This window comes from Corvus hawaiiensis, chromosome 6, assembly GCF_020740725.1.
Source record: "Corvus hawaiiensis isolate bCorHaw1 chromosome 6, bCorHaw1.pri.cur, whole genome shotgun sequence".
In the NCBI taxonomy this organism is placed as follows: Eukaryota; Metazoa; Chordata; class Aves; order Passeriformes; family Corvidae; genus Corvus; species Corvus hawaiiensis.
The window spans coordinates 22,447,768-22,475,294 of NC_063218.1; the positions used below are offsets into that span (position 1 = coordinate 22,447,768).

Here is a 27,527-nt window from a genome sequence, read left to right on the forward strand (position 1 = left end):
GATAGTCAGTTTTGCTGGAAGAGCCCTCAGATGGCCTCTGAGCAAAGCCATGAGTCCATAAGCCCCATGCATGTGGGTTGCTGGCTGAGGCCAAAGCGTGTCCTATTAGACTAGCAGCAGGATGCCTGAAGTAAACCCTGCTTGTGATGAAAGGAAGGCAATTAAAATTCCACTTCAGTTGCCTTCCTGTCCCACTTCCTAACCTTCCAGCAGCAGGTGATTAGCACGGCCTGCCTTCTGCTGCCCTGGCCCAGCTGTGCCAGCAGAGCCTGCAGCAGGCGAGCACTGCTACCACAGCATAGCTGCTGAAGCATGGCAAGGACATTGCAATTCAGCTGTCACGTTTGCCTCATTGACTTAGAATTAGACTTATTTCAGTTTTTAAATAATTTTGCTTTTCTTTTACTAAATTTTTGGCTGTAAATTCACTTGCTAGCCCTGTTGTTTAAGGTTTCCCATGTTTCTGTCCAAGATTTCCCAAACAGAAAAGCATACATGCTGTACAGTGACATCAGTGTGCCTCCAGCATGTTACCCACCCCCCTGCAGCCTACCAGGTACATACAGTAGTTCATCTGTGCACAAAAATCCTGGCAAAACACCTGCATTCATTTTCCCAGCCAGAGAGTGCTTTAGGGAAGACAACCCTGCATGACACAGGGAAGCTCTACCGTATCTATAGCTGCCTCTTTGTACAGCTTCCTTTGCTCTCGCAGGTCAGCTCAAGGATGAGCACACACTACAGAATTGAGTTCCATGCTGCATTCTTGATGTCTGTCTGTACACACTTTATCATGATTTTTTCATACTTCAGCACTTCGGAATAGTGATAACAGGGAAAATGCTCTTTAAAAGGAGACTCAACTCCATTCAGGTTTTTTTTTTTTAAACAGGCACTCAAGTTATTTTTTCCTGTCTTCTATTGCAGGGAACAGTTACCACATACCATTCAGATTTAAAAAATGAAAAAAAAACCAACAAAAATCCCCAAACCAGTAAATTTCACCCAGTAACATTACTCTCTTCTAGCTTACTAGGGGAGCTCTGCAGGAAACACTAGCAGAAAACAGAGTATGCAAGAGAAGCTCATGCCTCGGAAAGAAAACCAAGCACTTCTGTCAGCCTTGAGGTTAAACAGATGGACACTTCTGATAAGTCAGATTTTCACCCCTCCTATAAACAAGTTTATTGCTTTTGAAGACAGCTCCAGGAACTAAACTGTATTAGCAGGTGAGAAAAAGCCATTTTTTTCTTCCTCACCAGTTAAAGCAATAGTTGAAGTATGATGAGTGGAAAGTACTGCACTCTGCAGACTCTAAATTGAGGTGGGATTTATTTCTGAAAAAAAACCAGTTTGCTTTCGCCTGAAGCTCTTGGAGGTAGCTGGCCCTGGGCCCCACAACCTTCTAGAACCATTCTGTAGGTGGGAGTTTCCCTAGCACTGGTGTACACGATTGTCATTCTTGTAGAGCAGACTAGTGGAAGAAATGAGTGTGTTGAAGGGGATGTGCAAAGGAAAGGAACAGCTTGAACAGGATCACAGATCCCTTCAAAAATGTATGAAACATTTACTAGCGGCAGATCAAAAGCAGAGAAAAGGAGCAGCTGCTCAGACTAAAAACTGCATCAAGCTCATGCTCTCTACTGCCCCAGAAGTGAGGAGTAAATCACATTGGCATCAGCACTCCTCATTGATCAGTGTTTTTCCAGACAGATCCCTCCCTCAGCCTATCGCCCAACCCTTTGAACTCAAGCCGATTTGAGGACACAAATTCCACAGTGTTTTTTTAAGTTAGGTTTATTTAGCAATAGAAGTATGTACATGTAAGAGAATCCCCTGCAGCACAAGACATGCACAAAGCAGTGAGGGACTGAAAGTGGTGCTGCTCCATGGCCTTCCTCATCACCTGTCATCCCACTTTACTCAGCAGCAGGGCCAAGATTAGAAAGGAACAGGCGAGAAATTTATCAGTCCATGTGGCAGAATCTTCAGGCAGAGCCTCTCAGTAACCGGTATTAAAACAAGCGGGCCCCATAACCAAATGTCTGTTTAATGCCCTCGAAGTAGTAGCGCTGCCAGCCTTGCTTTGTTCTTTCTTCCTCACTGGCAGGAATGCCCTTGCCTTCCAAGCACACCTCTGTCTCACCACCTTTGTCATTGAAGTTCAAGGTAATGGTTGCAAAGTGCCCTAGAGGAACCAAAGCAAATCTGTCAGCAGTGTGTAGTACAGTACATACAGCCCTCAGGGGCTGCTCTGCCCCTCCTTTCACAGGGCACCACTTAAAAGACTCTTCGAGGTCCTTCGCAGAGGATCTACTTATGGCAGCTGTAGCCTGTCCCTAGAAACACAGGTAGGAGAGGGCTCCCTCTTCCTGGGGTTTGAAGCAGTTGCAGCTACAGCTGCACAAGCAGCTACCTTCATCCTTCCTACCTGGTCGCTTCAATCACACAGTGGCTGAAGATGCAGACATGATAACGTGAGATAAGAAGCTGGGATAACACTGGAGCAGCTCCGAGAACAGTGTGCTCCCTGATCATGAGCCACAATACAGTGTAGCAAACGGGGCTGGAATCCTTCAAAGACAGGCAAGGGCAGTAATACCATAGTACATTTCTGGACTACTTACCAGCTGGCCAAGATTTAAATCTCCATTTCATAACAAGTTGCTTCTCAGGAACCTTGAAAAGGAAGACAAAGACTGAGTGGTAATTTCTTGTAAATCCTACAGTCTAATGGAAAACATCTAGAATTGTGTTGATATGAAAGAATCCTTAGAGATCCCTTGAGAAACACACACACAAGAGGGAGAGATTTTAAGTGTCATTTTCTTTTCAATCCCCTTCTAGAAAGGTATGCAACAGTACAGCCCTGAACACTGAGACAGAGTCCCTGTCCAGAAGGCTTTCGTGGCAATTGGGCTAAAGAGAAAAAGGGTCAGTTACTATCTTTAACACTCCTCCCACCCCTGGTAAGTAAAATCACACAAAACCAGGGGAGATCTATGACTGGAAGCCACATTTTCTCCCCAGACTGAAGTCCCGTGCATTAGTTCATACTGCTAGGAATGCTTCAGTCACCACAGAAATTAGAGATAATTATTGGGCACCAGGTAGAACCCCACAGTTAGCTAACAGAAGCATTGTTACAGAACTGATAGAAGTTACAGCCTGATAAAAGTGCTGCCTCTGAGCAAGATACACCTGAACTAGTTAGTACTTACTAGGTCAACAAACTCTCCTGTGACACTGCCATCCAGCAACTGAAACTTGCCTCCTTTATCGGCCTCCAAGGTGGCTTGTGCGTGGGTGAAAGCTTGAACCATCTGCAAAGAATTCAGGAGCAGACCTGTATTACTTGACATTATCTTCCTGCAAACTTATTGCCTCCCGCCCAGCTACAAAAGTGCTGGAAGTGGAGGTAAGTCAATAGTGTAAGGTCTTCAGCAAAAGACAAAACCCCTGCCCTGGCCAGAAAAGCAAGGTTTCAGCCACTGCAGCAACATTTCGCCTGCCCAAGTAAAAGAACCCCCAGCTTTCTAATGCTTGGTGTTCTGAGTAACACATTGATTTACTTTGTTGATTTCTTAATGAAACCTAATTCTAAGAAAAAATATTCTTTGCTTTTTCATTTTTCTTATCAAAATAGGAGGAACAAAAGACTAAGACCATGTTTAAATATGATACAATGCTGCTCTCTCCTCCTAAACTATGTAATAGTGTGCAGAAAAGTGGAAGCTGTTCCCAAAGTACGCTTTGATACCACCTAACCTTAAAAGGAAAAAACAAAAACAGACCAGAAGCACACAATTGTAAATCCCAAGTGATCTGGCCACATGCAGTAAGGGATACACCTACAGATAGATGCTGACAGCAGTCTGGAACTTGCTTCTGGTTGGCATTAATCCCCTCTTGTCAGCTGTGTGAAAAGATGCACACATAAGCTTTGAGCAACTACTCTGCAGAACAGCTTTCTTAGTCCATTCTCATGGATTGTGAGTGGCCTACAGAACATCTTAAAAAGCTTGTTAGGAAGAGCCTCCTATACGCAAAGAACAACTCTCAGAACAAGCCAGGCATTACCTCCTGAGTAATGAATACCCGGTAGAGCTCCTCAGGAGATGTTAAGAAGGTGTCCTTCAAGCTGATCTTACAGGTAGGGATCTTGACTCCAATAGATTTGGACTGTGATGGGGCAGTACTGCTCCTGGCAGCCGTCTAACAAAACAACAAGGAAAACAAACAAATACACACTTTTTTTCACAAAAAAAACCAACAACCAAACCAAAAATCAACAAATGGTTCACATATCCAAGGGGAAAAACAAAACCTCTTGGTAAAGATGCAATTAGATACAAAAGTACTTAGATGTAAAAAGCAGATTTATCATTTTGCTTGGATGAAACATCATGTGCTGCCAATGGAAACAAGTGACACCTATGCCACAGATTGCCAGTTCCTGGATGTATATATCCTATACACAACACAGGTTGCTCCTGTAAGCCCCAGAATCTAATACAGTATACCTTTCTTCACTGATCCCAAAGCATGTTTGCAGTTTTGTTTACCTTGTGGTCTTCTGCTTTAGGAGCCACCTGAGGTGCTGTTTCCATATGTTCACCATTCACTGTGGGCAAAATCATGCCCTGGGTGAATTCTGGAAAGACAGGAATGTGCCCATGAAACCAATAAAAAATCAAGTAAACCTTCTGACTGTACTCTGAAATACACAATCAAAAAGGGCTTCCTGGTTTCCCCCTTGCTCTTGCTAGCATCCATGACTTGAAACAGATTTTAGAAAAAGTAAACAGACCTCTTTTTACAAGCAATTCATTCTTTCCCTCACTACTGTCCACCGAAGGCCCTGTCAGAACCTGGAATTTACCTCCTCTTCGTAGCCTAGACATAGCATCTTCCACACATTGCTCTCACATTAATGTTGGTTAGCTTTAGACTTTTTTCCTCTCTCACTCTCTAATAAAAATTGCAATCACGTCTCAAGAACTTTTGCCTTGCTGGCCTAGACACACCAAATCAAGCTTTTCCATTTCTTTTCACACTGGCTCTTCATTTCTTGTATCACTGCAGTAAACAATAGTAACTTCTAACTCCCTCCTTGATTTATCTTTATCAACACCACATGCCAAAACTACACATGGAAACCCAGGCAAGGCCTCACCAGCACCCTGTCCAGCAGCACTAACACTTTTGTAATTCAGTCAGAACCTTCAGCCTCTTTCAGAATTACATTTGCTTTTTCTCCAGCTCAGTCACTTCTGCTTTTACCAATTATACAACATTTTGATTTTTTCTTCCTCTTCATCCATTCAGACTGGCAAAATTCCATTATAAAGCAGAATTTTATCATATGTGCATAAACCTGTATCCTGCAATACTTGGTTCCCACCTGTTCTCATTTATTGCAGCCCACAACATCATACAGTTTTTCCTGATTAGCATTCTTATTTTTCACTGGGTGACTGCATCTCCCAGCCTGAACACTATAGTGCCTGAAAAAACCCCAAAATTACAGAAATTTGATCCTGGAAAAACGGAAATCAGTGGTGGTTTGTACCCACCATATCTAGAACATGTAGTGTAATATAGGTAAATAGATATGAAAAAGCAACTGTAGCATTCCCAGCCTGTATTTGAGAGGAAAGCCAAACTCAACCAAAGCACATTGATTTAACTCCAACTGGTGGACTCATATTTAACTTAAAAAAAAATGTATTTGATGCAGATGCTGAAACAGCTCATTAAAAGACAGCAACAAAACCTGCAGAGCAATTTCCAGACATCAGTTATTCTAAACTCTAAGTAACACTAGATGTCTTTACTAGTGTTGCAAGAGGAAAAAAAACAAACAAACAAACCACAAACTGGAGAAGATATCACTTTCAAAGGGAGAAGCAAACTGAAGGCCAGATTGTGCCCACAGGCAGTGACTGTGTCACTGGGTAACAAACACATTTTACTGGCTTTCATTTTCTTTATAGCTGAGCTTCAGCACGTGAAAGGCATTCTCAGTTTTAAAATATAAATCCAAAAATACTGTTTATTACTGGGTTATCACAAAGTCAATCTTTCTGGGCTGTGCTATACTGCCTAGAACCAGAAATGCTTCTTACCAAATTCTAACAATTTCCAAAAATACAGAAAATTTACTGTTATTGCTCTGACACCTTTCTGTTGAGATGGAGTGAGCAACTCCTCTCTTTACCCCCATCCCTTCTTTAGAATTAGTCCATATGGGTTCCCATAACACTTCTCTCTCTCAGTTACATACCCGTTTTGAGAGTGCTGATGTAAGTTTTCATTGCATCTCTAATTTTCTTTGCACCCTCTTGCTTCATCAGGGTCTTCAAGTTAGTGTCAGGCTCATCTTTAGCAAGGCTGACAAGGATCTGAACAACAAAGACAAGCATTGATTAACAAGGACAAATGTGCACACTTCTTTTATTAGTCAATTCAACATCACAGACTTTGGCTAAACTTTCATAAATAGCCCTGAAATTTTACTCATCTTTCACTTCATCTCTCAGCCTACGGTGTTGTACGTGTGTGCCTAAATACCTTCTTGTGCTATAGAGCCCTCGTACCCAGAAGACGGGAATTAATTTGATAAAGATACATGGTGGGGGAGCGCCTCTCTGTCAGGGAGAGTAGTGACAGAATGAAAGAGAATGGATTTAAGTTGAAAGAGGATAGATTTAGATTAGATCATTCTTTACTCTGAAGGTGGTGAGGCGCTGGAACAGGTTGCCCAGAGAATCTGTGGATGCTCCATCCCTGGAGGTGTTAAAGACCAGGTTGGACGAAGCTCTGAGTAACCTGGTCTAGTGACAGATGTCCCTGCTCATGGCTGAGAGGTTGATAATGTATGACCTTTAAAGATCTCATCCAATCCAAACCATTCTTTGATTCTATTAACTGAAACAGTTTCTAGGAGTAAAAAATTCTACACAAATGTTCTAAGAAAGGTAACTGGGAAGGAAATATTAATGCTGTGAGTATTCCTGTTAGCATACTCCATACATCCAGTTGTGCTTACCTCAACTTCATTGATGTCATTTTCATCTGAGAGGTTAGGAATCTCCACATAACCTTTGTACTTCACTCCTGTCTTTGAGGTGCCTGCAATTATAATTATATTGTTCAGATCAACCTTTCTTACTCTGGTTCGTGTAAAAGCAAACTTGTATTGTATCAAAATACAGTACTTCCCTTTATTTTTATTTCCCAAGTGAGATAAGTATCCTTACCCTTCATATTATACATGAATCTGACCTTGAAACCGGAGGAGTGCACCTCACTCACCAGTCCATGCCAGCTTGATAGCCCACTCATAGAAGAAGATAAGTTTCCCTTTGCGGTTGTTAATGGAGGCCTCTCCATCCAGTTTGCTCACTTCTGTCACCTCACACATCCCTTCCTCACCCTCCACCCTGACAGGCAGGAGGAGAGCTTTCAGCCGCTCCGTGGACCAGTTGGAGGCATCCCTCTCCGTCCTGCAGGAAAACCGAGCGGGGTGAGAATCCGGGACAGGCCACGCTACCAGCATATATTGGGACTATCCAGCGTTCCCCGATTTTTGTCGCCCTGCCCCGCTTCAACACAAGCACACAAGACATTTCTTCTCCAGGCCACCTCCACACATTCCCCCGGCAACATCGGCTCGGGCAGCCCCCTGCACACGCATGGAGCCGGGGGCCGCCCCAGAGGATCAGCCCGGACACCCCCGCCTCAGCACCAGTCCGCAAGGAGGGGACGGGAGGCGTCCCCTCTGCGCGCGACTCCGGCCGTGCAGCCCCCTCCGCCCCGCGGCCTCCCGGGCGGATCTGGGAGCAGCCGCCCCGCTCACCAGTGCCAGTTGTTGACGTTGGTGGCGTCCGCCCGCTGCTCCACGATCCAGCGCGGGTCTCCCTCCCCCCACTTGGCCATCGGGACCGGGATTGCCGCCTCCGCTCCGAGCACCCGTGGAAGCTGCTAGAACCGCCGCGCCGCCTCCCGCTTTCCGCCCGGCGCGGGCCCTTCCGGCACGCCCCCGCGGCGCAACCCCGGCTTATTGGTTCCGCTCGGCTAACTGGTTCCGCCGCGCCGCCAGCAGCTGGGGCTAGGGCTAGTGCTCGTGCTCGTGCTCCCGCTCCCGTCCTGTTCTCACCGGCCCAGAGCTCCCAGAGCCCACAGCTCTCGGAATCGGTCCAGAGCCCCGATTCCGGCTGCCGGCCTAGACACCGCACTGCCGCGCACACCGCCCGCTGGGACTGGTAGTCCGAAGGCACGTCATGTGGCCCGCGGGGTACGCCGGGGCTCGTAGTGCGTGAACGAGGAGCGGCCGCGACGCGTTCAGCGGGAGAACTAGAAGTCCCGACGTGCCCCGCGCGCAGCTCCCCGCCCCGCTCTGCCGTGCCCTGCCCTGCTGTGAGGACGGGGGCGCTGCTGGCGCGGGAGGGGCGGCGAGGTGAGAGAAGGGCCGGGGGCGGCGGGGCCGGCGGGGCCGGGGCCGGGGCCGGGACCGGGACCGGGACCGGGACCGGGACCGGGACCGGGACCGGGACCAGGACCAGAGGCGGGGGTGGTGATGCCCCCGAGGCAGCCGCTCCCTCCCTCTGCTGAGGCAGTCGCGCGGTGCTGTTGCAGATGAGCAGGGTGCGGGCGGATGAGGAGGAGTACTGGCATAGCTCCAAGTTCCGGGCCTTCACCTTCGACGATGAGGATGACGAGCTCTCGCAGGTAGGGAGGGTCTGACCCCGCGACTGGCGGTGAGACACCCTCGCCGGGAGGGCCTCCGTGGCCGTCCCAGCCCAGGACTGGGCCCTGCGGATCGCGGCGGGTTGATGTTCTGTGGGTGGATTGTCACTTCCTGCCCACTGCGGAGGGTACCAAGGGCTCCCGTCTCTCCCCCCACACTAGCCAGTCCGAAATTTCATGTGGTTCCTCGCCTACCCAGCAAACTGCATCTTCCGCTGGTTGAGCTGTTAATGTCTGTGTAGATGTCCTTGGGGTTCCCAGTGGTGAGGAAGGGCTGCTTTGTCTGCTGAACAGCTACAGGACTAGAATACCACCCCGAGAAGAAGCAATGAAAGCTGAAGAAGCTGTATTCAAAGTTCTTTGGGAGATTGTTTGATGGTAATAGGAAACGAAATGCATTCTGCAATTCTGATGGTCCTTATGCAAGCTCGCTCTTTTGTGTGTAGCTAAAGGAATCCAAACGGGCAGTGAACAGCCTTCGGGATATTGTTGATGATGATGATGATGACCTCGAGAGGGTCAGCTGGAGCGGAGAACCTGTGGGAAGTAAGTGTAGAAGTACTGCACATTATTCTTGACACAGAGGGAGTTTAAAATTGGTGTTTAAGTCAAGTCACTTAGGTCAGTGGTATTATTTGCTATCTAATCCTGCATGTCTAATCTGATTCTAGTCTCCCAGGTCACATTGTGACCTACTTGATTTACCAGATCCACTGAAAAGAGAGTGAGCAGAAGCCCAAATTGTGTAGAAAAGAGGAGTGCAGACAAATGGAGGGAATTCACTGTGTTTTTTCTAATATGTAGCCAAGCTCCAAGAAGGTATTTTGAAGGTTGTGGATTGATATTCATCATGCTCAGGTGGCCTGTGAGATTCTAGGTGATCATTTCCTTCACACTGCTGCCTGAAATGGCACTATTTAAAGTTTCTGTGTTTTGACCCCACAGCACTTTAAGCAGATAATTCAAGGTTTAATGTGTGTTTATAGAATGATTCTTACGCTTGAAATTTGAAAGGAAGCTGTAAACATTAAGCAGATGTGTTTCTAGTGATAATGGGAGCAAGCTCATGGCCCACACACAATGCTGTGTGCTGTGCTTTTGAGTTCATGACCCACAGAATGTGTGACACTTGCTAACCAGTGTCAAACAATGAAAATTTATGTATGGATTACCCAAAGGATCTTCAAAGACTGATCTTCTTGTCCTTTGCTATAGCTTCTCCCTCTTCTTTTCCCACCCAGGGTCTCTCTACCTATTGTGGTTTTTTGTCTGTCATCCTGATCGTAAAATATGTGTGTTGTGCAGCTGTGTGAAAACAAGGGGAAACTGTGTCTTGAACAGGCAGGAGGGAGACGTGCATTGTTGCCAGCAGCATGTGCACACTGAGAGCTGTTTTGTCTGTGTGGGAAGAAAAGCTGTCTTAGTCTTCCAGTGTTCAGGAATGCATGCTCTTAGGCTTCTGCAATTTGAGGTAGGCCAGGGACTCTCTGTCTTGCTTTGTACTTTCGGAGCAAGGACTATGCTTTGCCCCATGCAATAATATATAAATGGTGGGGGTGTCTATGTATTCTTTTTACACAAGCTGTAACCAGCTGTACAACGTTGCTGAAACCAGCCATTTCTGGAGCACAACATGCCACTGCTTAACAAGCAGCATGACATGAGACTGGGATTCCGCATGGAGAGATGCACTGCGTCTGCTTAGTGCTGAGGGTCAGACTTGGCAAGATGTGCTTGTGCAGAACTGACCAGCACACATTTGGTAATGTTTCTGCCATGCCAGAAGATCATTCTTTACAGACTCTTTCTTGGTTAAAAATGACCTCTGTCTGCACACAGGTATCTCCTGGTCAATCAAAGAGACAGCCTCCAGCAGCACTAGCTCCCTGGATGGCCGAGACTCCAGCCTACAGAAGGGGTCTTCCTCCTATGCTGCTCTTCCCAAACAAGCTTCTTCCTACTCCCTAAGCAGCCTGTTCAAAGGTGAGGGTCATTATATACCATATTGACAAATGTGTTTTCCCTCAAGACTGTCAAGGGGCAGTTGTGTTATCTTATGTAAATGGTTTTATCTGAAATGTATTGCAAAACAGGGGAACTCCAATCTTTTCTCAGGGTGGAAGTGTATTGCTCACTGGTCAGAAATTGAAGACTGTCTTGTGCAGTAGATTGCATGCTTTTGTGGAGCGGGAAGGGGCTTTGGAGATTACGGCTTCTTAAAATCCAGGTTCCACAGAACAGCAAGGTAGAGCACAGCACTGTGTGGCAATCTGTTTGGTTGGTGGAAAAGAGCAGGCTGCAAAGGGACTGGCTTGACCTGTGTAGCCCTCATTTGGTTTTCAGTTCTGTAGAGAAGGCAGATTGATTATCCTTTATTTGGAGCTCAGCTGGCTGCTGTTGGTGTCGGTTCAGCAAACACATGATAGCGGCAGTGGCAGCGTAGCTGGTTACAGGGGGAACTGTACAGCAGGCCTTGGGCAAACATACACAGCTTGCAGGAATTCAGCTCTGTTCTCTCACAGCCAGACAACAAAGCAGCTTTTACGTTGTCTCTCTTTCCCTGGGGCGTTTTTTTACTCTCAGCTTGGACAATAAAGTGATGTAGAAAGGCATCCAAATCGCAGCTCTGATGGATGGAGCTGTCCATGTTGCCGTGGCCTATGTTGCAGTGCTATGTGCTTGAGCCTCTGCTCTGCAGGTAGATGAGTGAATTCAGGCTCTAACCTCTCCTGGCCTCCGCACCAAGAGAGCAGATAGGGATGGAGTGTGAGGTGGTTTGCGATGCCACAGACAACTTCAACACCTTAGAGTGTAAGCAGGTGAGCCCCAGCTGTGCTGGTGTAGTATTAATCACTGTACAGAGTGGCTTGTTCTACAGTGGCATAGCTGCAGTAAACTGGCTTGCAGTCTAGACTTACATTCCCTGTGCAAGAGATGTTGCTGGTGAAGGGACAGTCTCTCATCAGTGTTTTTATTTCAGGACGAAACAAACTTCCAAGTTTTCAGTCCCTTTCAGATGGTAAGTTTTGGGTCCCCGCCTCATTTTGGGAGGGATGCAGATTTACATGAAACAAAGCATTTCCAAAAAAAGGGGAAGCGTCATCTGCCTTACAGTGCAAAAAGGGAAACTGTATCATGTGCTATCTAAAAGTTCAATAATGGATGGTTCTTTCCTCAAAGAAATTAAAGAATTGGCATGGTGATCTGGGGTAATTACTTATGTACAACTGGCAGCTGTTTGTGTTAGAGCAATGCTGTATTGCCATTTGGTGCTTAAGTTTGGGTCTTCTGCCATGAAAACCAAGAGCGAGATGGGTTTGGAAATGGATGTGAATCAGAATTTTTATGTGCTGCTCAGCTGTGCCTTTCCCTCTCAGCCCTCACTGACACGGGAGTTAAAAACTACGCCCCAGAGCTGCGCAGACCGAGAGCTGAGTACAAGGTGAGCAGCCTGTGCGTGTTGTATGTCGAGATTAGTGGACTTGCTACTCCACTGGTTTCATGGGAAGTGAATAATTGATGTTTCAGACAGAAGAGGACAATGCAGGGAATAGGACAGGGAACTGCAAAATGCAGCCTTGCAGTAATTTAGGTGTTCTCTGCTTTTGCTCAGAAGTAGGGAGTTTTCCCGGGGTTCTTGGTTACTCCTTTTAGTGAATAGCCTAGCAGTCTTTGTGGAAAGGATTCTTAAATAGTGCTTTGTCTGTAAGGTGCTTTCATGCTGGGTCAGATAAACTGGCATCACATGTGGTTTTCACATTTTTTTAAACATGAAAGCTTTGAAATTTCCTGTTCATGAATCACTGGGACAACACGGAGGGTGTTGTGCAGAGGCAGTGTTCCAATTGGCAGGAATGTTTGTCTACTAGATGTGCTGTGATAGGTGTTGGAAAATATAGAGGATTTTGGGACTGGGTGGATTCCTCTTACTAGGTGTGAGGCTGTAGTTCCATGTCCCTAGGTCCAGGCAGTAACAGGACTGAGCACATATTCCCTACAGATACGCACATGTACAATACTAACACATCTGTCTGCATGGATTAACACTGACAGAAACTAATGCCTTTATGAACAGACACATACAGAAACCACTCAAGCTTGATCCTGAGCTTTCTTTCTGTCTGACCAGTTCCACTAGTGGAACATACTCTATGGGTCCGTCCAGTAGCTGGTCTTAGACATCTGATTTGTTTTGTAGCTGAATCTCAGACCCCAGTCTCCTCCAGTAGCTGGCACTTGCATCCTTGAGCTGCTAGGGTTCATGGTCTGCCTATCCTTGGCCATCTGATCCTCCCCCGGTTGGTGTATTTATGTCAATTAGCCATTAGTGACATAACTTAACAGACAGCACTTCCTCAAAGCACGGCAGGAGAAACAAGTGTGCCCTTATTAATACACAGTGTTGTGTTCTATTCTGGGCCTGCAGAAGCAGCGAAACAGGAAGGAGAAGGATTATACAGCCCCTTAAATGCAGACAGGGTTGTGTAAGTGGGATGGAACAAAGAAGGGAAAGTTAGTGGCAGCTTTTGATAAGTGTCCTGATAGTGACAGGCTGAGAAGCTGCCTCTGTCCAGAGGTGCTGGAGGGAACCCTGGTGCTCAGGATATTTGACAACTCAGCTGTACATTGATTTGAGAGACTCATGTGCAGAGGTCCCCTAATAGGACTGGGTCAGATCTTTTATCCCTAGATTTGGGCTTTCAGTAAATCTTCAATGGATTTTAAAAGTCCTCAGAGCTGGTTCTTGCTGCTCCCTTTCTCTGGGCCTTTTGAGGCAGAAAGCTGAATTGCAACCACTGGCTTGAGTGCCTCATGGAGACCTAGATGACTTTATGGTATCTGAGTTCAGGAGTGGCTTGGGCCACTATCGCTTTTTATCCAGCTTTTATCGTAATGTCTGCAGGCTGCAGGGGGAAAATTCTGGTCGTTGCAGCAGTGGTAGCATATTACCTTAAGATGGTCCTCCTACAGGCTTCAATGCCCTTGTCACATTGTCCTTGTCTTGTGCGACTCCTCAGGTGCTTGCCTGAGGGTGTTGTCCCTGCGCTCTCCATGCTGCTGTGGAAGGCTCACCAGCAGAAGTCTGTCTGAATTGTAAGAAGAAACTGACTCCTTGCCCCTCAGTTTTGGGTTAGTCTGTTTTGCATGTATTTTGTTTGTCCTGAAAGCAACAAAATACATAGTTTTCAAGGACAACCTGCTGCAATGCACTTCTTATAAAGGATATGATGACAGACCTTACTGAGGCAATAGAAAGGCTGTGTGAACATATGAGCCTTTAGTTTCCCCCCACACCAGCATGTGCAGAGTCTGAGGGCTCGGCATTTGCACCTGAACAATGTACGTACACATCCTACTAACACCTTCTGTGGAGTGGCTGGGTAAGTGTGAGTAGCTACATGTGGGCCATCACTAATGCAGCAGAAGTGGAAAGCAGCTTGGAGACTGCTGACATGATCTGAGGCTTAAGAGTGCTTTATTTTTCTTGTGGCAGGATTACAGCAGTGATTGGAGCCCCAAAGATACAGTCAGGCGAATGCAGAGGGGCAAGGTAAGGACTTTACTCTCCCACCTGCTTGTAAGAGATGGAGGGTGGGTGGTCCTAAACTGCTTTACACTTTCCTATGCTCCTGGCTGTTCTGGGAGCAAGGAGGGGATCTGTGTTGCTTGCAACACCTAGCAGGGATGGTGGTCTGCCTGTCTGTTACTTTGCCAGGTGGCAGTGATGGGATCACACTAGCTCAGGAGCAGCAGGAGAACTTCAGGGTTTTGTTGCTTTGTTTACTTGAGTTGTCCCCTCAGCAAGGCTCTGACAGTAGGTATCTGTACTGCTGTGTCCCTTTCTACCCCTTCTGCTCCCTGGGGCTGGGTTTATTTTAAAAATCTGAGGGGGTGGGCCTTTATCTCCATTCTGAGTTGCTGGCAAATGGAGGGAGGAAGACTGAAATGGTCTTGGTTTCACTGGAGCTGTAATCATAGTCTCAGCCGCCTCAGTGTGCAGTGAACACATAGGGAGATTGTGGTTTTACTCTGCATGTGTCTCCTTAAAGGCTGAGATGAACGAAAGGTTGAGAGAGGCCACAGATGTGGGGTAAGAAGAAGGCAGAGAGTTATGACTCTACTTTTCTGGTCTCCTTTGTGGAAAGGGGCCTGCAGAGTTCCCCCCTCCTGTCAGGGCTAGTGGTTTGTGGTGTACGGGAAAGTTTTGTCTTGTTACAAGGGTGTTTGTGCTGAATATACGTTGTCTGCTGTCCTAGCCTGGGCAGTAATTAGGGTTGACTGCAACCCCTCTGGACAAATTTCCAGGGATTATGCAGCATGTGGTTTCAGCTAAACTTTTCCACTTGTTGGGAGGGCGGTTATTCGTGTTGCTGAAGGGTTTATGGGAGAGGAATAGATAATACCTTGGGGATTGGTTCAGCCTGAGGACTGTCTCATGTCCCACATGCCTACTTCTTCCTCTTCTGTCTCTAGGTCTGCTCTCTAGAGAGATTTCGCTCCCTGCAGGACAAGCTGGTGCTCTTGGATGAAGCTGTGGCAGGGCATGATGGGAATGTCATTACAGCTGTGAGTCCAGCTGGGGCAATACAGGGCTGGGACTTCTGGGTGGCCCCACAGAGAGCTCTTGTGAGAATGCAGTCAGCTGGCCACCCAGTCTTGCAAGACTAGGGGGTGTTCTTTAGTTCAAACCCAACAGTTATTAAGAAGTGTCAAATCTTAAGACTGGGAAATTCCATATTCCTGCTGTCTTTCCTGCCACTCAGCAGAATTAATGTTAATTGATGTTAATAACAAGGAATCTGATCCATCAGCCTTACAGATTTTTGCAACTACTTCTCGAAGGTCAAGGTTTAATCTGCTCATTGCAGCACAAAAGATATGGGACTTGGGATCTGGGGCCTCACCAGTTTTTCTGGCTTTTAAAGTATCAGACAGGAAATTGGATTGTGTCAGAGCTTCCTTCATCCAGGCCTTTTAATTCCTTGTATTTTGCATGGAAAGGTTTTCCTTTGTAAATTTTGGTCTCACTCATCTAAACTCCAGAGTAGGAGCTAAGGCAAGCATCTAGGCGGCTGTGGCCCAGGCTCATTGCTTGGTGTGGGTGTAGTGGGTACCAGAATTAAGTTCAGTGCTGTAAGAGCTGTGTTTTCAGAGCCCTTTGCAAAAGCTTCTCTAGGCCTTGACTTGTTTGTTTATCCATCTTAATTCTGAGCTGTCTCTCTGTGCTCACAGGTCCTGATATTCCTGAAACGGACGCTAAGGAGAGGTGAGCGTGACTGGGGCTGGAATTTCTATACGGTGTTTCAGTTAAGGACAGAGGGGATAATTCTCTCACTGGATGCAAGTTAGAAAGAGAGCATCTGGGGTATTGCTGTTTTACTAAGCATGAAGTATTTTTGTAGCAAGTGTAATGTGGGAGGCAGGGGGGATGATGATGCCCACAAAGACTCCAGAGAGGATCTTTAAGCAGTGGTAGGTGGTGGTGATGGGATGAATGAAAATGAATCTGTAGCGGCAGCACATGGCTGTGAATTCAGCTGTCAGCCCAGTGACTGGGCTCTTCTGTGCTCCAGCCTCCAAGACTGTGATTTGAGATGGGATAAGGCTGTTGAATCCTGCCAGTCACTTTCAACTCCATGCACCCTGCTAAGTCCCCTCTGCTTGATACTGTTTTCTTACTTTACCCACCTGCACATAAACTCTCTCCCCTGTAGAGATCTTGTTTCGGGAGCTGGAGGTGCGGCAGGTGGCCTTGTGCCATCTGATCCATTTCCTCAGAGAGACGGGTGAGCAGAAGTTCCTTCTGGATCTGCTCAGGTGAGGCTGTTGATGCATCTTGTGGCAGGACTGAGCACACTGCTAGGAACCTGCCTCCTAGTTAATGCTCGCTAATTCCCTTTTGCAGGTTCTTAGACAGGACTGAGGACGTTGCTGTGAGTATTCCCAGGAGCATAAGCTCCCTTAGTGCAGGGGGAGGCTGGTTGCAGAGTGTCTGGTAGTCAGGCAAAAGCTTTTCATCCCCATTTCACCCTCTGGAATACTGTATCTCCCAAATCCATGAGAACAGACTGCTTCTTTCCCCTCTTTTCCTCCAGCTGTCTCAGTACCGGGAGCATTTGAACATCCAGGATGTAGAAAAAAGGAGGGAATTTCTGAAAGGTTGCATTGGGTAAGAAAAAACGCAAAAGCTTGGGAGGGATGTGGATTCTTCACAGATGGTGGTAGTAAAGAAAATTAGACCTCTGTCCCAGTGCCATGGCTTATGTGGTTTGAGAGCTGATGTCAGTTTTCCCTTAGCGGGAGTGGGGTGTTGTGGACACAATGTAGACCAGAGAGGAAGCATTTGTGGTGATCACTAGTCTAGCAGCTTTTGCTGCTTATTCAGGGGGAAAGATGCTGCAAGGGACTTTCTGATCATTGACCCTTCAGATTGTAATAGGTGAAAGTTTAGGCACTTGAGGAAGTTGATAGCATCCACTTCAGGTTGCTCTGTGAGAGGTGCCACATAACATTTCTTTGGAGCCTGTCTAGGAGAGAGCCAGTTGGAGAGGGCAGCAGGTCAGGAACTTGAGTACCCACTAGCCATTCAAGCTGGGGAGAATGGGAGCTTGTTTGGTACAGAAAAAAAATCCTTCGAAGTGCACTTAGAAGTAAATGAAGGATTCTGTACTTAAGAGTTGGTCACAGTGTCTCTTTCCTTCATGTCTGGCCAGGCTGCCATTTTCAGCTGAGGATACCTCCCACATCCAAGACCATTATACCCTGTTGGAGCGACAGATCATCATTGAGGTATGAAATCTTCTCTGCTGGTCAGGAGATGACTGGGACTGTGAGATCTCTTGCTGTCCCTAACTTACACCACTTTGGATCTAACCAGCCTGCCCTGGCTAGTGTAGTTGTAATTGCTTTTCAGGCTGCTGTGCCAGGCACTTGTGAAATACCAGATCTGAGATTTGACAGCATGTTAGAGCTGTGCTTGCACATTGCTGTCACAACACTCTCTCTAGGTCTCTATCCCACAGCTACACAGGGAGCTGTCCTGGCTCATGGTCACCCTGTCTGTCTTCCTGATTCCACAGGCTAATGATCGGCACTTGGAGATGGCTGGGCAGTCAGAGCTATTTCGGAAATATCCTCGCAAGGCTTCAATTCTCAACATGCCACTAGTGACCACCCTCTTCTATTCCTGTTTCTACCACTACACAGAGGCTGAGGTGAGGATGATGTGGCAGAAGACAAGGGTTGCATCTCATCCTTGTAGCCCTCAAGATGTGGGGTGGTCAAGCTGTGGCATGCTAAAGAAAGAAAGGGAAAGAGAGGTCATATTTCATCCCCTGGGACCAGTTTGGAGTTTTCCTTTGTGCTTCAAGACATTCAACCCAGCACAGTTTGTCAGGGAATTGCCTCCTAGAAACCCCTATAAATCCCATGAGGCCGAGATGCATGGTACTGGTCTTGGAAATGCTGAGGTGCACCAGTTGAGGATGTAGGGAAACCAAACCAGAGAGCTAGTAGGGTAGTACAGTTGCTCTGTTCTGCCAGTTGTGACACTGACATGAGCAAAAAGCAGTAAAACCTTGAGAAGATTGCCCCTGTGAAAGGCAGATGTCTTATAACAGGTGTCTGAATCCCACCCATGGTCTGCCCTGCTGAGTTTGCACTGACTTGTCTGCTTTCTCTAGGGAATGTTCAGCAGCCCCACCAACCTGAAGAAAACATTTAAGGTGTGTGAGTCTCCCCTGTTGCGGCAGCACTAGCTGAAAACATGCACAGACAAACTGTATGTAATGAAGGGGCTCAGTAGGAGGAATTTGAGGGGCTCAGCACTGAGCTAGAGAGGGGGCCATGGCATCCTTTTTGAGCAGGACCCTTCTGGAGTCTCAGAAAGGCAAGTGGGAGCCGTGTGGAGACTTTCAATGGATGTACCCTGTCTGCAGCAGCACTTGCAAATCCCCACTTCCTGCTGTCTGCAGTGCTGTCCATGGCATCAGGCAGCATCTTGGCTGTTTGCCTGGCTGTTGGTGTGGATCCTGGCAGGGCTGGGGCAGATGCCATTCATGTCCAGCCCACACAGACCTTCTGAGCTGTGCTACTGCTCTGACTGCAGCTTTCTGCCTTGCAGATTCCTGATAAGCAGTATGTGCTGACTGCCCTGGCTGCCCGTGCCAAGCTGCGAGCCTGGGGTGATGTGGATGCCCTCCTGACCACCAAGGTGAGCTGCAGAAAGCCTTGCTGGGGACACAGTCCCAATAACTGGTATCTGCTACTGATAGCTGGCTTGTTCTTGAGTTACTGGACAGACTGGTTTTATTTCAGCAGGGCCTCTGCTGCAGGGTGTTGCAATACTTTCCTCCTTTCCCTGCCCAAGACCTCTGCTGGGCCTGGCTTGGCTGCAGCAATAAGCTCAGAGAAGGGGGCTGCCCCTGAGCTCTGTTACCAATGGGATTGCAGCCAGCCTGTATCCAGCCACTGTGTGAAGGGCTCTGCCATGGCCTGCACATGGTGGCTGTGGAGTACATTGCTGGCACTGGGAGAAAAAACCCACGTTTTCTTGTGGCTGGAGGGATTGCCCTTTTGGGTTAACATAGGTTTGGTTCTCATTTCAGAACTGGCTGGGTTATACCAAGAAGAAGGCACCTATTGGCTTCCACCGGGTGGTGGAGATCTTGCAGAGGAACAGTGCTCCTGTGCAGGTGAGCCAGGAACCCCTGCTTATGTCCTGCTCTGTGTTGGGATTTGGTGTGTGAATGACTCCTCAGGTGAGCTGCTTCCTAGCTGGAAGTGGGAGAAGTTTGCCGATCTTCTGGCTCTGCCAGGTGGGCGCAGCACTCAGCTGAGCAACCCATGCATCAACAGGAAACGTGAGTGCTATTGAGGGCTGGGTCCTAGCTCTGACTGCAAGAGGGACAGCTGGCCCAGAGTTTGCTGGGAACTCTCTTCCCATGTGAATTGCCACCTTTCTTTGCTACGTTAAGTTTTCTCTTGCTTAATCTGGCTGGCAATGTTAACCTGATCCATAGGAACGAGGTAGCCTAAGACTGTTGATAGGAGGAAAAGTGCCAGCAAAACCTCAACTCTGGACATGAGGAGAACAGACGTCAGGCTGCTCAGGGAATTGGTGAGATCCCCTGGGAAAATGTTTTTGCTGGCAGTGGGGTCTATCGGTCACCCTTTAAACATCACCTTCTAAGGGTACAGGAGCAGGAAATTCCCAAATGTTGGAAGTCAAGCAGGCAAAGCAGAAGGCCACCTTGACTGAATAGGAATCTTCTCCTGGAAATAAGGCAGAAAAAGAAGGTGTAGAAGTAAGGCCAAATGAAATGGGAAAAATACAGAGATGCTGCATGCCACTGTAGGGAGAAAATTTCATGCAACCAAAGCTCTACTGGAGTTGAAGCTGGCCAGAACTGTGGGGGACAATAAACAGAGTTCTTAGAAATATTTTAATAGCAATAGGCAATGTAGAAATAACATTGGCCCATTACAGGATGAGGATGGTCACCTCACAAACAGGTGATGGACCAAGCGGGTCTCAGTGCCCTGAGCAGGAGGACCATGACTGCGAGAATGATCACCTAGTCAGCCCTGAATTTGTGCAGGATCTGCTGCTCCAGCTGGATCCCTACAAATCCGTGGGGCATCCATGGGATTCATCAAAGAATCCTCAAAGAGCCAGCTGATGTCATCACAAAAGCTCTCTCAATGATTTTTTGAGTAGTCTTGGGAATCTGGAGAGATCGCAGATGTCTGGAGTCTGGTTAATGTTGTTCCAGTTTTCAAGAAGGCAAGAAGGAGGACCCTGGAGACTGTAGGCCTGCTAGTCTCATTTCAGCGCATGGTAAAGTTATGGAGAAGATTATTCTGGCAGGTATTGAAAAACCTGGAGCACAACACAGTCAGTGGTCACAGCCAGTATGGCTTCAAGAGAGGAAAGTCCTGCTTGTCAAATCTGATTTCCTTTTATGACAAGGTAACCGACCCGGTTGATCAAGGGAAGCCACTCCATGTAATGTTTTTGGATTTCAGTGAGGATTTTGATACTGTCTCTCACAGTATCCTTCTGGACAAAATGTCCAGCACACTGCTGGATAAACAGGTGATGAGATGGGTGAGCATCTGGTTCATGGGTTGGGCATAAAGCATTACAGTGAATGGGGTGACATCAGACTGTTGACTGGTCACTAGTGGGGTTTCACAGGGCTCCATCCTCGGCCCTGTGCTCTTCAACATCTTCATAAATGACTTGGATGCACGACTGGAAGAAGTAGTAAGCAAGTCACAGATGATACAAAACTGGGAGGAGCTGTTGACTCCCTAGATGACAGGGAGGCTCTGCAGAGAGGCCCCAGCAAATTAGAGGGCTGGGCAGTCACCAAAACCATGTGGAGTTCAGCAAGGTGATGGATTCTGCGTGTGGGATGGGGCAACCCTGGATGTGTGGACAGACTGGGGAATGAGAGGCTGGAGAGCAGCACCATGGATCCTGGTCACTGGCAAGTTGAACATGAGCCAGCAGTGCCCTGGCAGCCAGGAGGGCCACCCGTGTCCTGAGGGGCATCAGGCACAGCATCGCCAGCCAGGTAAGGGAGGGGATTGTCCTGCTCTGCTCTGCACTGGGGCAGCCTCACCTCAAGTCCTGGGGGCAGTTTTGGGCACCACAATATAAGAAGGACCTAAAGCTGTTAGAGAGTGTCCAAAGGAGGACAATGAAGATGGTGAAGGGCCTTGAGAGGAAGCCACATGAGGAGCGGCTGAAGTCACTTGGTCTGTTCAGCCTGGAGAAGAAGAGCCTGAGGGGAAACCTCATTGCAGTCTACAATGTCCTTGTGAGGGGAAGAGGAAGGGTGACCAGTGCCAGGACCCAAGGGAGTGGCCTGAAATTGTGTCAGGGGAGGTTTAGGTTTGATGTTGGAAAGAGGTTCTTCACCCAGAGGGTGGTTGGACACTGGAACAGGCTCCCCAGTGAAGTGGTTACAGCATGAAGCCTGACAGAATTCAAGAAATATTTGGGCAATGCTCTCAGGCACATGTTGTGACCCTTGGGGATGGTGCTGTGCAGGAACAGGAGTAGGACTCAATGATCCTTGTGGGTCCCTTCCAACTCAGCTTATTCTGTGATTCCGAGCTTTGCAGGCAAAGCCTCTGGGATCTTAAGCAGTCTTGTCAAGGTCATCACTTGTTCCCTAAGGAAGGGGCCAAGTCTGTGTGATCAGCAACTTTGAAAAGTTTTGGGACTGAGGTGAGGGAATGAGGCAGGAAAAACCTGTGGAAGAGAGCTGAGACATTCTTCCGTATCTTGCAGGTGCTGCAGGAATATGTGCGCCTGGTGGAGGATGTGGAGACGCGGCTGAACCTCGCTACCAAATACAAGTGCCATGATGTTGTCATAGAGGTAGATTCCTGCTGTGTGAAGAGATGAGACATGGGCCTGCTTTTTCTCTCTAGCTTTTCTGTTCTCTGCCATGTGCCTGGTGATGTTTGTTTGTCCCTGTGGCCTGGAAAGAGTGATAAGGTTCCCAAGTAGGAGTCCATGAGCCAGGAGAGTGGCTCCTAGCATTTGTACTGTGAAATTGTTCTGTGTTGGGAACTGGATGGGGGATTGTAGAGTTGCCCTGCTCATCTGCAGGGCACCATCTAACGGTGGAAGTGTCCCTTTCTCTCAGCTGGGTGCTGGTTTTGCTCTTTATCTAGACCTACAGGGATCTAAAGGATCGTATCCAGCTGACAGCATATAAATGCAAGGTGGAGCGGGGCTCTGCAGAAGAAGAGAAGATAAACAGCATTCTCAACAACATGGTAAGAGATGCTTACTTTTTCTTCCAGACACTCATCAGAAACAGATATAGATTAGTTGTAAGGGCATGGCTGTCCTACATACTTTCTGTCCCTGCTGGGAAGCTAATCTTTTGTTTGGGGTTGCATTCAGGATAGGAATGAATGGTTATACTGATAAAAATGGCACACTCTGGCTATAGCTGTCCTTGTCAGGGATTAGGAGTCACTAAGTTGGCCCTGAAGGCTCTATGTTCAGCATGGCTGTTAGTCATGTCTTGTTCTCTCTTTTAGCAAATCCGGTGGAAGAACTGAGCACTTGGGAAACAGCCTGTTTGGCCGTAGCCTTGTCACTGAAAGAAGGAACTGCAAAACCCAGTCCAGTGCCAACAGAGCAGCTCTGTTCCTACTCATTGCATGATCAACGTTCGTTGGTGACAGTGGGTGCCTGTGGCTTGTGGGAGCGTGGTGTTCAGGCTGGTTGAAGACAGCTACTAAAATGTAGCTGGCGAAACCATGGTACTGATCCATCAGGGTTGATTCTTTTTGGAATCTGATTGTCTTTGATGTGGCTGTAAGCCAAGCATCACTTGTGTGTGTGGAGGAAAGTTGCTGGGCACAGCAAGATTAATGTTTGCTCTTGGTGGTGCCTGAGCTTATTCTTGCAAGAGGAACATGTCAGTCACACTTGTGAGCCTCTCCACTAGACAGTGCTGACCAGTCCCTGTAACAGTCAAGCTGGCTTGGGCATCACTAATCATGGCTGTGGCTGGAGTAAAACCTACCTGGACTGTGTTCTCCCCATGTGAAAGTGTTGGGGGAAAGGACCAGCTGCACCTTAATTTTTTTTTTTTTTTTTGGTTTGTTCTGGCTCACCCTAGGAAAAGAGGTGTGTGAACTCCTGCAGAGAGCCAGGACAACAACCTCTGCCAGTATCCTTCTGCTAGCACTCTGCAGCATTTGGAAGATCCCTTTATCAGGGAAAGACTAGTGTGGAGGTGGTCAAAGTCCTGATGGGTTGGATGGAGAGCAAACAGGGACCTCTCTCCGTTGCAACAAACCTGCTGGCCCCAGCAGCTCTTTTCTCAGAAAGTGTTATGCCAGGAGGGATTGAAATGCACTTTCTCAGAAACACAACTCCTCAGGCAACTGTTGGCTTCATCCTTTCAGACCTCACTTCAACTCTGTAAATAAAGCTGTCTCTTTCTCCTTGGGCTGTTTGTTTCCTTTCCCCACTAAGCACATTGTCACTCTTGAGTGCTAATCCTGAGCAATTTATCACCTCCCACAAAATGAGTTGCAGGGTGTTTTTTAATGTTCTGAAAAGCACAGTGCATGTCACCGTGGAGTGACATTGCTTGCAGCAGTACCTAATTTCACACCTTCAATGCCATCAGCACAGATTAATTAATTTTAACGTCGGAGAGTTTGCTGCCACAGGGGGTCACACAAACATCAGAGTAAATTTGGATTCCAGCCTCCCTGTTGCACTGTGAGCTCTCTTTTTTTTTTTTTTTCTGTTGGTGTTTGTATTTTTTCTTACAGAATCATTGGGTTGGAAGGGATCATCTAGTCTACTCTTGCTTTAGCAGGGTCACCTAGAACACGCAGACCAGGACTGTGGCTATTTGGGTTTTCAGTATTATCACAGCTGGAGATGACTCAGCTTCTCCAGGAAACCTGTTCCTGAATTTGGCGACACTCACAGTACAAAGGTGGTTTTGTGTCTTCAGATGGATCATCACATTGCAATTTGTGCCCAGTTCCCCTTGTTATCTCAGAGAAGAGAGGAATCAGGGATTATTAAATAGCTTTTTACAGATCTTGAAAACTAGCCAGATCCCAAGTCTCAGCTGGTTCAGCTAAAGACTTTAAATCAGCCTGCAAGGACTGGGCCAGGCAGCTGAGCTCTCTGTATGTTATTCCTTCGTGTCACTCTGCTGCTGCCCTTTGCCAGGTAAGAACAGTGATGGGCAGCTGCCAAAGTCCCTGTCTGCCACTTTCGGCAGGCAGACAGTGCTACTAGTCTGGTAGCAGTGGTTTGTGTTTCACCTGCATGTGGCAAAGCACAGGTAATTGTGTTCCAGGGCCCCGAGGTGCTGGTTGGTCACCTCTCCTGTCTCTCTGGGCTTTTGAGTCCCTTTCTCGTTGCTTAGTGCAGTAGCCCTGCAGAAGCAGAGCTTTATATGCTTTTATAACAATGCTCAGCTGCTGGCCTAGGAGGACATTGTGTTCCTCTGCTGCCTCCTGTCACACATGCTGGCTGTCTACTGTCATTTGTCCTGTCACTGTGTACAGCCTTAACACCTCCATCCCTCCCTGTAAGAAAAATGGACCATGTCATTTCAGAGCCTGGAACTGTCACCAAACTTGGGAAGAAATTAAACTCTCTGACACTATCTTTGAGATGTCAGTGAGTTGCATCACTTTATTCTGGCTAGGATGTGCAGTGAAAATCATTCCAGTTGCACATGTCCCTTGCAAGACTTTTCACATATTTTTACATTTATAGAAAACAATCTTTGAGCAAACAAGCTCTATGTCATGAGTGTCCCAAGTCAATTTTTTTTATGCTGGCAGACTCAAATCAACACACACCTCATTCTTCTTAACACATACACACAAATTATTTACATACTGCATTGATGCCTCCTTTAGAGTTAAAAGAACTCAAAGCATCTGGGCAAATTTCACCATAAAAGCTCCTAACTTACATGTGGCCTAAAAACACTTCACAGTGCACCTTTCACCACACAGTTTCACTACAGGATTTACTGCAGGACTCAAACCTGCAATTTCTGGGTTTTACCACTGGATGGGACTCGAATCCATTGTTTCTACAAAAGGGGACCAGAAACATCGGAACAACCACCCTGTAATTACTGCATTGCTGAGTGTGCCTGAAGCACCCATGGTGCTCACCATGCCATCATGGCCCAGTGGTTATATGACTTTATATACAGCCTGTAAAGGACTTCTGTTTACTCGGTAGACTGAGCTACATAAAATACAAGCTCTATTAGACTTGTTACTGTTAGTTTTAGCATCCCTCACCTAAAATGGTCCTAGGTCAGAGGTTTCAAACCAAACAGGTCTGATTGTCAGTGTGATTCCTCACAGCAGTGTGAGATGAGACTATCTCTTCACATCTGTGTGCACACTGGTAACTGATACTTGATTTTGTTCATCCTGCAAGGAAAATAAAATTCCATTAATAGCTGGTGGTCATTTTTTATGCAGGCCTGAACAGCATCACGTGGCAGAATTTGCCTCACCAGAAGGCACTGAAATTATGCAATGACCTCAGCTTTCCTGAATGCTGCCTCATCTGTGCAGAGCAAAAACCTTCCTGCCCAGGTTTGTGTGCAAGAGTTTTGTCAGCAAAGATTTTGCCCCTTCAATTACTCAAGAGGAGAAAGTAGAGGGTTGAATGCTGAGGTACTGCTTGTCTCTTTGCTCTGCAACTTGCCTCATCTCACATAAAACATGGGCTGCCTTGTTGGGTTGGAAGGTGCTGAACTCTGTGCTGTCCTTAGGATGCATCTCTGCCAGAGGAATTGCCTTAGATGATGTATTTGCAATAGAAGACCTGGACTGAGTTATTTTGCCCCTAGTTCCTGTTTGGCTACTTATCATGCTTGTCTGAAGCCACTGATCAATACTAGGGCACAGGATGCAAAAAAAAAAAAAAAAATCCTCTGGGAATATCTAGAGAGGACAGTTCTTGGAGGTAATGATCTTATGACAGTTCATGAACTAAATTATTGAGGATGTTAAGTGGAGAACACTGCTTGAGGGAAAGGATTCCTGCTTTTGCAGGACTGTTCTAGAGCCATTAGTCTCAGTTATACTTCACTTGGCAGAGTGATGCCTGGAACATTTTATATTCAAGTCTCTGAGTCTGATTGTTTCTCAAAGGCCCAAGAAAGAGTCTTGTAGTCAGACACTGAAGAAAACCACTGTTACATGATTAGGAAGCTGCTTTGGACTGTTGTTGCCCATAAATGGTTCCACTGGTTTTCCCTTCCCAGAACCTTCCACTGGTTTGACCTGACAGCTGTGCCACTGAGAAAGTATCTCTTTAGCCAGCTGTTAGAAAAGAGAGGGCTTGTCTGCTGCTATCTGATGCCTGGTGCTCTTACTGTACCAGGCACCCCCTGGAGACTGGCCTACAAAGCAATGTGGGCTGGTCAGCACCAAGACATCTCTCACTTCAGCCGTAGTGGAACCTAGTGTGATATTGGATGACAAGTCTCCATTCTCCACAGCTGCTTCCAATAGTTTCTCAAAATTCCAGAGGAAACTGCTGAGTATGATTCTAAATTCTCATAAACCATATTGAAGCCCATGAGGAATGCTTTGCTGAGATCTCATCCCTCATGGGACTAAGCAGGGCAAGAACCGGCACTGTTAACTCTCAGACTCTAAACTATTCCAGCCAAAAATGTACACATTTTCTTCTACGAGTTTCACTCTCTACACTGCTCAGCAAACTTGCTTATCCCTGGTTGCCTGAGCTTTTCTATTTTTTTTTTGTCTGAATTTGCTTATTACATAGTCTGCTTGGCCTCTGAACTGCTTCAGTTTTACAGTGTTTCTATTGCAACTTCAATACAAAACTGAACTACAAAACCAAATCAGAGTTATTTTGTAGTGGCTACAGCTTCAGTGTAACAAACTAAACAGGATCAGGCCCAGTCTTTTTTTGTTGTATTTTTTTATTCCCCATGAGGGATCTCAAGAAAGCCATTGAATCCTGACAACATACTAATGATTTTGTCAGGCGCACTCTTTCTGTTGAGCTAGGCTTTCATCGGCACTTCTACTTCCTTGCTGGTGAGAATTCATCCCACCCTCACCACCACAGACTATATGATATGTCCTTCAAGGAAAAAGGAAGTAACTGGATATTCTGTCCAAATCCACCTGGGACAAAACAATTTTTACTCCCTAAATTCTTTAATTCAGTATTCTTTTATACTTTCTGCCGCCATCTATCATGT

The 27,527-nt window shown here is 47.0% G+C and overlaps 3 protein-coding genes across 3 annotated transcripts; 2 read left to right on the forward strand and 1 right to left on the reverse strand.

The window, feature by feature from the left end:
• Positions 1-1,779: 1,779 nt before the first annotated feature.
• On the reverse strand, positions 1,780-8,042 carry AHSA1 (activator of HSP90 ATPase activity 1). Its single transcript, XM_048305573.1, has 9 exons — positions 7,862-8,042; positions 7,318-7,508; positions 7,052-7,134; positions 6,287-6,404; positions 4,566-4,654; positions 4,081-4,215; positions 3,222-3,323; positions 2,628-2,679; positions 1,780-2,188 (listed from the first exon to the last, which is right to left on the reverse strand). The coding sequence occupies exons 1-9, from the start codon at positions 7,939-7,941 to the stop codon at positions 2,016-2,018; spliced, it is 1,023 nt and encodes a 340-aa protein (XP_048161530.1). The 5' UTR covers positions 7,942-8,042; the 3' UTR covers positions 1,780-2,015.
• Positions 8,043-8,338: 296 nt separating this feature from the next.
• Positions 8,339-23,738, forward strand: VIPAS39 (VPS33B interacting protein, apical-basolateral polarity regulator, spe-39 homolog). The gene is made up of 20 exons (XM_048305568.1): positions 8,339-8,461; positions 8,641-8,733; positions 9,198-9,297; positions 10,591-10,734; positions 11,732-11,770; positions 12,129-12,193; positions 14,246-14,302; positions 15,226-15,318; positions 15,985-16,018; positions 16,467-16,569; positions 16,658-16,685; positions 16,848-16,921; positions 17,466-17,541; positions 17,832-17,966; positions 18,435-18,476; positions 18,875-18,964; positions 19,359-19,445; positions 22,055-22,144; positions 22,444-22,548; positions 22,819-23,738. Exons 2-20 carry the CDS (start codon positions 8,641-8,643, stop codon positions 22,837-22,839), a joined length of 1,476 nt encoding a protein of 491 aa, XP_048161525.1. The 5' UTR covers positions 8,339-8,461; the 3' UTR covers positions 22,840-23,738.
• Positions 23,739-24,440: 702 nt separating this feature from the next.
• LOC125327108 lies at positions 24,441-27,449 on the forward strand. Its single transcript, XM_048306138.1, is given in 7 exon segments — positions 24,441-24,481; positions 24,681-24,816; positions 25,743-25,878; positions 25,881-25,942; positions 26,464-26,649; positions 26,651-26,810; positions 26,813-27,449. Coding segments are annotated over 7 exon segments (765 nt in total). The 3' UTR covers positions 26,857-27,449.
• Positions 27,450-27,527: the final 78 nt, after the last annotated feature.

Bases quoted from the DNA above. Each gene is read 5' to 3' on its own strand.
- AHSA1 (XM_048305573.1), bottom strand. From the start codon at position 7,941: ATGGCCAAGTGGGGGGAGGGAGACCCGCGCTGGATCGTGGAGCAGCGG. The intron at 7,135-7,317 runs GTGAGTGAGGTG...TTATAATTGCAG, and splicing joins TATCAAGCTGGCATGGACTG to GCACCTCAAAGACAGGAGTG. The intron at 6,405-7,051 runs GTAAGCACAACT...TTTGTTGTTCAG, and splicing joins ATGACATCAATGAAGTTGAG to ATCCTTGTCAGCCTTGCTAA.
- VIPAS39 (XM_048305568.1), top strand. From the start codon at position 8,641: ATGAGCAGGGTGCGGGCGGATGAGGAGGAGTACTGGCATAGCTCCAAG. The intron at 10,735-11,731 runs GTGAGGGTCATT...TTTTTATTTCAG, and splicing joins CCTAAGCAGCCTGTTCAAAG to GACGAAACAAACTTCCAAGT. The intron at 16,019-16,466 runs GTGAGCGTGACT...TCTCCCCTGTAG, and splicing joins GAAACGGACGCTAAGGAGAG to AGATCTTGTTTCGGGAGCTG.